This window comes from Octodon degus, unplaced genomic scaffold (assembly GCF_000260255.1).
Source record: "Octodon degus isolate 3935 unplaced genomic scaffold, OctDeg1.0 scaffold00216, whole genome shotgun sequence".
NCBI classification, from domain to species: domain Eukaryota; kingdom Metazoa; phylum Chordata; class Mammalia; order Rodentia; family Octodontidae; genus Octodon; species Octodon degus.
Window position 1 is genome coordinate 1,122,061 of NW_004524792.1, and position 9,496 is coordinate 1,131,556.

General features: G+C 45.5%; 1 protein-coding gene across 1 annotated transcript in view; it reads right to left on the reverse strand.

Annotated features, from left to right (window-relative positions):
- Twsg1 (twisted gastrulation BMP signaling modulator 1) overlaps positions 1–9,496 on the reverse strand; it is a 31,938-nt gene that overhangs the window by 22,021 nt on the left and 421 nt on the right. Inside the window, exon 2 of the mRNA XM_004645042.2 lies at positions 8,499–8,657. Within this exon, the coding sequence (XP_004645099.1) occupies positions 8,499–8,621 (123 nt within the window). The 5' untranslated portion in view covers positions 8,622–8,657. The remainder of the gene's footprint in view (positions 1–8,498; positions 8,658–9,496) is intronic.

Sequence of the window (9,496 nt, forward strand, 5' to 3'; positions counted from 1 at the left end):
CACACACACACACACACACACACACACACGGACCTGGAGAATTCCAAGGGTTATAGTTGGAATTCTCAATGTCCCCCATAAGCACATGTGTTGAGGGTTTGATTCCCAACCTATCACGCCATCAGGAAGTGGTGGGGCCTGGAGGGTGGCAGCTGGGTTGCTAGGTTTGTAGCCCTGAGAGGATACTGATCCTGCCCTCCTGTCTCTCTTTTGCTTCCGGGCCACCAGGAGGTGAGCAGTTTCCCACACATGATGTACTGCGTGGCCCCAGGCCCACAGCAATAGGGCAAAGGAGCCATAGACCAAGCCTCTGAAACTATGGGTGAAAATAACCCTTCCGTCCTTAAGCTGACTGCCTCAGGTATTTTTTCATTGTGACGGAAAGCTAACACACCAGACTAGAGTGTATGTAATACTGATACACACTTTTAAGGTGTTTTTTTTTTTTTTTTCAAGCCAGGCATGATGGTGCATGCCTGTAATCCTAACACTCAGGAGCCTGAGAAGGATCACTGTGAGTTTGAAGTCAGTCTCAGCTACAAAGTGAGTTCAAGGTCAACCTGAACTGCATAGTGAGACCCTGTCTAAAAATAAAAAAGAATAGTAAAGATCTTGTTAAAAACAAAGTGCTCTATACCAATTTCTCCCCCGAGACAGCTAAACCACTCATTAAACAAGGAAGGAAGGTCTGTGACAACAATTTTGATACTTAAAGTTAGGTTTCTCTCCAGTCAGAGGCACAAAGTAAATATTTGTATAGGGCCCACCCTTATGTGTAGAAGGGACAGAAATGACTAGTGGCTTGTAACCACTCTAGTAAAAAATATTTATAAACTATGAGCTTCCAAGGTAAAGTTTCTGTATTCAGTTATTTCATGAGTGCAGAGAGGTCAACATAAACAAATGTCTTGACCTATCCTCCTGGTTCTGTATTTCAACACTACAGATACTGTTCGAACCAAACCACCTAGAACGAAACTACGCTCTCTTGAGAAGGAAGGAATAGCATCCTATCCTTATCTTCTTAGAGTACGTACTTAAGCCCTCATCAGTCATTTTAATACACCTGTAGAAAGCTATTGCTACTTCTTTTAAAATATCAAACACCCACCCATCCTGATGCTGGTGACTGCATGTGTCACAGAGGCGAGCCAGGCCGCAGCACTGTGCAGCTTCTTCCAGGCGTATGGACCAATGGAATAGGACTCAGCTCACAAACAAACCCTGACAGTCTTGGTCAGACGACTCATCACAGTTTTGACAGAAAGCACAAGGAAAGAAAGTGGGACTGGGACAACAGACTGGCCATATACCCAGGAGTGGAGCTGGGCCCCTGCCTCACAACACACGAGAGCCACGCTTCGCTGGCCAAAATAGAGAAGTCAGAAGGGCTGCGGCCACCGCTTGGCAGTGCGACACTTGCCTGGCCCGTATGATGCTCTGGGTTAAAACTGGCACAGGCTCTGAATAGATGCTTCATTCCATACAAATGGCCAATCAGTCATGAGGGAGGTAACTAAGAGGTGATACTAAATGTTTCCAGAAAGAAGAAAAAACAAAAAACCCACATCAGTCTTTGCATCAGCAGTGTGGAATGCTAGCAGATGACAGCAAGATGCCTTCCAAGTTCTAGGGGAAGAATTTCACATAGAATTCTGTGTTCCCACAAACCAGCAGCCAGGAATAAGGTTAATGGACAAACATGATCCAGAAAGCTTGCTCCCTGCATAGCCTATCCTCAGAAGCTGCTCGGAGGCATGCTCCTGACACATGCTGCCCTGTGTTTCTCCACTGTTTTTCCCTCCAAAATGAGGGGGAAAATGTAAAAGAATGAGATTTGGAAAGTCACTCGAGACAGAACAGCCACGTCTGGGATCAGCAAGAACAAAGGCTCCATCTGGGAGGAGAAGCAGGTCATCAGGAGTGACTGATGATGTAAGATAAAGCAAGATGGTCAGCACCTCGAGAAAGACAAGGCTGTTCAGGAGGGAAACTCATCTGTACCCCAAGGGACGAGACAGCCACTGTCTATGTACTCATTTACCCCAAACACTGTGCGCTGGAACATACCCGTGGCTGCGGTGGACCCAAGTACACTCAGGAAGCAGAGACATGGGTGTGACTGCAGGTGGGGACCACATGCCCAACCCTGGCATCAGCGCATGGTGGGCCTGGGCATGCCCCTGATGCCAAGGCACTAAGACATGGGCTTGCCTGTCCTAGGCCACACTCAGGAGGCGCAGAACTCATTCTGCCACAGGCAGTGGGTTCCAGAGCTCTTCCTATTACTGGGGCCCACCTCTCTGAATACAGCTGTCACTGGCCTTGATAGTCTGAAGGACCAGGAAACACCCTTTCTCCACAGGTGTGTGCAGTCCACAGCAAGTTGTGCCAGAAGCAGAAAATGCTGAGGGGAATGTTTACAGGTGTAAGGAAGCCATTTCTTTCCTTTCGAGATTCTCAGGGTGGCGACCATAGAACCTTTCCAGGATCACCCAGGCATATGCAGCCCCAATAAGCCCTCCCTTTTCCAGAGTCCCTTAAGGAACACTCTGTTCTTTTTAAAACTAAAATTATATTCTGAAGCCAGACAGTGTGGCACACATCTGTAATCCCAGTACTCAGGAGGCTGAGGCAGGAGGATCATTGTGAGTTCAAGGCCAGCCTGGGCTATGCAGTGAGATCCTCTCTCAAAAAACTCAAAATAAAATAAAATTACACTCTGTAACATTTCACACAATAAAAGGGAATCTTAAAAGGGAAGAGTGGCTATTAATCCTGAGTACATTAAGAATCAAGAGATGATATGTCTCATTGGTAGAAGAGAACAGAAAGGTAACATGTTGCAGAAGCAAAAGGTAACCAAGAGATAAACACAAAACAGTGAGTCTTTGGACAGCCAGGGCGGAAGGCAGTGAGCCAAGGCCGTGTCCATGAGGCTGAAAGGTAGCCTGAGACATCTCCTAACTAGAGCTGCTAAATGGGCTGCGTTCTCTTGGGTAGCCACTACATTCTGTTCAGCTGTATGCTCCCTGCAGAGGTGAGGCTGACGTAGGTACAGCCTGCCTGAAGTCTTGTGGCCCTATGACCACAGTGGAAGTGTCCTGTCACTTCTCTGGCAAGGTTACTTCTCAGGGAGGCCACTGGGGCCTGTTGGCACCCCAGGCCCACCTCACAGATGCTGCTTCAGGAGCCTAGGTACAGGATGGGAGAAACTTGGCTGCTGTGAAACTGCCTGTTGGGGAGGTCATACAGAAAGCAGGAGCCTGGGGGAGGGAACGAGGCATGGGACCCCAGAGTCCGAGGGAGGGAAGAGACATGCAAAGATCTTCCCAGCTCAGGTATTAGCTTATCAGTGAGCCTCCAGATTCTCAGTGTTCAGGAAGCAGCCAGTAGTTACACGGAGCTGTTACAGCAGCTTTCCACAGAAGAGCTACATCTTGCAAGCAGCCTGTGTGTTCAAACAGATGAATGGGTAAGGAAGATGTGGTATTTACACACAACGGATTACTACTGTCATAAAGAAGGACAAACTTGAGTTGTTTGTAGGAAAATGGATGCATGGTGAGATAAAAATGTTAAGTGAGAAAAATCAGACACACAGCTTAAATCCCACATGGCTCCTCTTATATAAAGAACAAAAAAATAAAGATAGAAAGGAGACCAAGTGGGGCTGGTGAGATCGCTCAGAGGCATAGGCACCTACCTGACAAGCACAAGGACCAGAGTTCGATCCCCCGCCCCACATGCAGTGCAGCCAGGTGCCCATGGTGTGGCCCTGGAACTGGGTGTGGTGGTACACGCCTGTAATCCTAGCACTTGGGAGGCTGAGTCAGGAGGATCTCTGTGAGTTTGTGAGCAGCCTGGGGGCTACAAAAGTGAGCATAAGGCCAGCCAGAACTGCATAGTGAGAACCTGTCTCAAACAAAAAGAAAGGAGACCAAGTGATGGAAGGAAGAAAAAGGGAAAAGGAAAAGGGAACATAAGAAGCATGAAGATGTGCTATGTATCTGCACCCACTCACATGATGAGTACAGTCATCAGGCAAACATGGACTAGCACAAAATTTTAAATACAAAAAGATCATTAACTGAAACTGAGAAGCATGAGGCTGGGAGTGGAGGCACATACCTGTAACATCAGCACTCAGGGGCCAAGGCAGAAGGATCACTACAAATCCAACCAGCCAGGTCTACAAAGTGAGTTCAAGGCCAGCCAGAACTGTATCATGAAACCGTGTCTCAAAAAAGACAATAAATACATAAATAATACTCTTTAAACATAACATTTTTAAGTAAAGTATAATTTTTAATTATTATAACTAGGAGAAGTTATAGACTTGGACAATCAAAAAATCGTGTGAAGCTGGGTGCAGTGGCACATCTCTGTAATCCTAGCTTTCTATGAGGATTACAAATTGAGTCAGGCAAGACCTTGTCAAAATAAAAGAGAACTGGGGTCATAGCTTGGCATGAAAGCTATGGGTTCAATTCCTAGTACCACAAGGGGAAAGATAACAACAACAAAAACAACCAACAACAACAAGCAAGAATACCTGCAATCCAAATCAAGAGCCACAACCTGGCATCTGGGACCATCTGGAGTGCTGAGCAGTGACGGGAAGCCGTGGGGGCTTCTCCCCTTCTCTCAGGCTGCAGGCCAAGCCGCATCTCTTGATGGGTGAGCAGCAGCTCAAATTCCCAGAAAACCACGAGCCTTACTGCAGATTTGAATGCAAAGGAGAAGAAGAGCCAAGACAGGGTTGCTATCGCTAGGAAGGAGCTGAAGACAGAGATTAACAAAGCAGAGAGGCGCATGCAGACTATCATAAATGCTTGCTTGATGACTCACATCAAAATACCATCAGGGATGCTGGGGAGATAGCTCAGTGGTCTAAGCCCCTGCCTGGCAAGTGCAAGGACCTGGCTTCGATTCCCAGTATTGCTTTATGCCGTCCCTGCCTGGGCCCTCCGAGCTGGCCACCAAAACTAGGCACGATGGCGCACACCTATAATCCCAGCGCTGGGGGAACTGAGACTGGAGGATCACTACAAGTTCAAGCTGCGTAGCAAGACTCTGTACCAAATGCATAAATTAAAAAAAAAAAAAAAAAAAAACAACTATCAGTGAGCAGCAAGGGACACTCACTGCATCCAGTGGCAGGCTTTAAGTTAAAATCCAACTTCTTTTAGAAAAAGTCACCACCAACAGCACATCTAAGTAAAAAAGAATGGAACACAAAATTTGCTTACTCACATAACACAATCAACCTGCTCAGTAAACTCAATCTGTCACCTTAGGGAAGAATGATACTGTGTTCAAGGCTTCAGATAATGTGGGTGAATTAAAGTCAAACTGGAATTATGGGGGCAACAAATGAACATTGGGATTTGCTGATATCTCCCAAACTTTAGCAGAGATTTTGAAAGAGACTGAACAAGGGCCTCTCTTCTCATGGCTAGTGCATGATCACCGATCTCCTCCCTGAAGAGTCTGAGCTTTATTTCCCAACCACAAAACCACCCCATGCTGGGAAAGAACGGATCCATGACCCACGTGTGAATAACCAGGAGAATCAATTTTGTCCATGCTAGAAGAGCATCGGTGGGCGGAGGTTATGATGATGGTGGTATCCTGGAGACCACTTCAGATGTCCCTATGTTCTGTATTTAAGTCAAGGCAGAATATCCTCAGATTGCTGGGGAGATAGCTCAGTAGAATGGCCTGAGTTCAATCCCCGGTTCCGCAAACAAACAAACAAAGAATATCCTCAGATTATCATAAAATTACTAAAAAGCCTGCTCCTTTTCCCAACATCTTATCTTTGTAAAGCAGGGTTTTCTGCAGCAGTGACAGCAATTAAAACAAGATCACAGAGCCACTGTCTAATTGCAAAGAAAAAGTCAGCACTCCCACGGATTCTGCATTATTGTGAGTTGTATAATCATTTCATTATACATTACAATAATAATAGAAATAAAGTGCATAGTAAATATAATGCTCTTGAATCATCCCAAACCTTCTCTCACTGTCCATGGAAAAGTTGTCTTCTATAAAGCCAGACATTGGTGCCAAAAACATTGGGGACCTCTGAGTTAAGTGAATTTCTACCTACAGATGAGTACAGCAAAGGTGGTAAGAATGAAGCTGCGTTAGAACAACCTGGAAGTGTCACGGTTTCCCCATCTGGCCACAGCACAGTTGTACCTCAGAAGCAGACAAGACTTCACAACCAGCAAATGCCTAAACAGACATGCTACACTGGAACTTCCATGCAGAGAATAGGATGACCAAAGAATTACTGTTAAATTTTAAATTGTTACCTTGATCTAACAGCTTTGCATTAAGCAGTTCTTACCTGTTAAAAATATATATTAGAATTATGCATAAAACATGATCAAGGATTGTTTTGAAATTAAAATATAGCAGGCCGGGGATTAGATCTCCGGGCCTGCTGTGCTGGCCCCACCCCCGGGGCACACTGAGACAGCAACTGAGACTGGGCGTGGTGGAGCACACCCATAATCCAAGCTCCTGGGGGGAGGCTGTAAACAGGCAGATCACTATGAGTCTGATCTAGTAGTGAGACCCTGAACATCCTGTAGACCCTTTCCTAAAATATACAAAAAAAAAAAAAAAAAAAAAAAAATTAAAATATAGCAAGGGTAGATGGTATGGAAGAGCACAGATGAAGTAAGGGTTTATTTGAGTGACTGACCTACCTACTGGTTTCACTATACTCTCCTCTGTTCATACTTGAAAATGTCCATAAAAGAAAGTAGAAAAGCAATTTGTCAACAACTTTCCCTAGTTACATGATTTGAAATGCAAAGTAAAGGTTATCAGAGTATGAGATTGTGTGTTAAGTTATTTTCATCACTGAGACAAAATACCCAACCACCCACAAGTTTGAGGAAGAAAAGGCTTATTTTTTTATTTATTTGTATTTTAGGGAAGGGTCCACAGTGTGTTCAGGTTCTCACTACTAGATCCGACTCTAGTGATCGAGCTGGGATTACAGGTGCGTGCCACCATGTCCAGTCTCAATCGTCGTCTCAGTGAGCCCCAGGGGTGGGGCTAGCACGGCAGTCCGGGGGACTGAACCCCCAGTCCCTGCGCGTGCTTGCAGGTGCTTTAATCTGCTGAGCTACTTGGCTGGCCCCAGAGTTTGAATTCTTAATAAAAAGGACCAAAATGTCAGAAATAAGCACAAAATGCTTTTGGTGTACCAAAATAATTATCACCCAAGTGAGGATCACAATAATTATGCAATTACCTTCAGGTGAGGATTACAGTGAAGAGTTAGCTGACTCATGCTTCAGACAGAATGCTAATACAGGTTGAATGCCTCTAATCCAAAAGTTCAAAACCTGAAATGCTCTAAAATCCAAACCTTTTTTGAGTACCAACAGGATGAGGTCATTGTAAAAATTCCACAGGTGACCTCACTGGATGAGTCTCAGGCAAAATGCAAGCACTGCATAAAACCACCTGCAAGGTATGTGTATGAAGTGGACATGAGACATACCTGAATTCTCCATTTAAATTTGGATCCCTCCCCAAGATGCAAATACTCCAAAATCTAAAAAGTCCAAAATCTGAACCCCCTCTTGGCCCTAACCATTTAAGCAAATGGTAACCAACTCATACATGTGGCTACTAGGCATTTCAGCCCACTGCCAGAAAACAGACAGAAGGCTGATAGAGGAGACATTGCTGATGGCCACACAGGCTGGAAAAAGGGAAACCTGCTGTGCAAGACATGGAGTTTGCCACTAGTCACAACTTTACGGAGAGGAATGACCAGTGTGTGGTGCAAAGGCCATGCGTGGGCTTTGGAGTCAGAGCCGAAATCCCATAGGTACTTACTTGCTATACGAACCTACTGAACTGCTTAACTTCACTTTTCTCTTTGGAGAAATGACAAGTAAGGCTGGCTGGACCTCAGGAGGCTTGCACTGGTGATGGGAAGGGCTGTCATTCTTAATTGTCTGGAAGCTGGTTTTGTAACTCCAGCCAATAACGTGGCCTACAACTCATGAGAGACCCTGAACCACAGCCACCCAGGTGAAAGGCTCCCCCAAAACTATGAAGGATAATGTTCATTGCACTACAGTTTTGGAGTAATCTGTTATACAACAACAGAACAGAAATACTTTTTCTAGGGTACAACTGTCTGTTAATTGGCTGGCTAATTTTTTTCTAAATATGCAGGAATTAAGACTCTGTTCTGTAAACTAGATAACACAAGATTATCCTTCAATTCATCAGAACCGCGGGCTGGTCACCTTAGAGTATCATGCAGGATATAAAGCAGGACACTGAAGTCAGCATAGACCCTTCTGAAGCTGACCACAGAGGTGAAAATCCAGAGTGTGCCATGACCTGCACTGCAGGGTCTGAGGTTTAGCAGCTAGTCCTCAGGCCCTGCCCTACACTGTACACACGCCCTTTGCACCTGTGGGCTCCCAGCCATGAGCGACCCGACGCAGTCCCACCTGGATGAGGCACTTGCTCACGTCGCTGGCACACAGTGCTTTGTTGCAGCCCAGAGACCCGGGAAGCCACAGGAAGAACATCAGCCCGGCCAGCACCAGTACTGCCACACAATGGGACTTCATGATTCTCCCAGGAGATGATGACAAACTCCCAGCAAGCTGGACACACACAGAAAACATCTTTAAATCAAGCCCAAGTGGGAGGGGGGAAACGGCACCAAAAACACCAACAGGTACACCAAGGCTTTATGTCAAAAGACTGATTATTCAATTTTAATTTTAGGTTATTACTATTCAGCTTTAAACCCACATGAAAACCAATATTGCATTATAATTTAAAAACCCTTTCTAAAAACTAAAACAAAACACTTTCTGCTGGTGTGTCTTATGCCAAGCACTCTACCATCAAATTATGCCCCAAGCCCAATTATTTAAATATTGGAACTGTGGAAAACCTTTTCATGATTATGTGCGGCTATTTTCTCTGTTAGTAAAATACAGTGGCTATAAGAAAGGAGTCCACAGTCACTACTTAACTAATGAGCCAGGGGACTGGGGGGGATGGCTCAGTACAGTAAGCACTGGCCTGGAAAGCCAAGGGCCTGAGTTCAATTCCCGGTTCAAAAAAAAAAAGAGCCAATAACAATGGGAGACGGCTAATTATTAATTGCCTTTATAGCTGAGCAATTTATTAAATGTGAAGCTACCTTTTTAACTGTTATACGCTTCAAAGTTAGTTAGATATTATACTTCAAAAAAAAAAAAAAAAAAAAGATATTATACTTCAAGAAAAAAAAAGGCCAGCACAAATTCTGGCAGAGCTTAGCGAGCCAACCCGGTGATTCAACTTTCACGCGCGAAGATGCAATGTCTCGGTGCTGAACGCCCCCCAGGGCCAGCGGCGTGACTCCCGCGGCGGCGCGAAGGTCTGCGTGCGGCCTCGGCGCCCGACCAGGTGCCGCGCGCAGGCAGGAGGCGCGCCGCAGGTGGGCCGACCC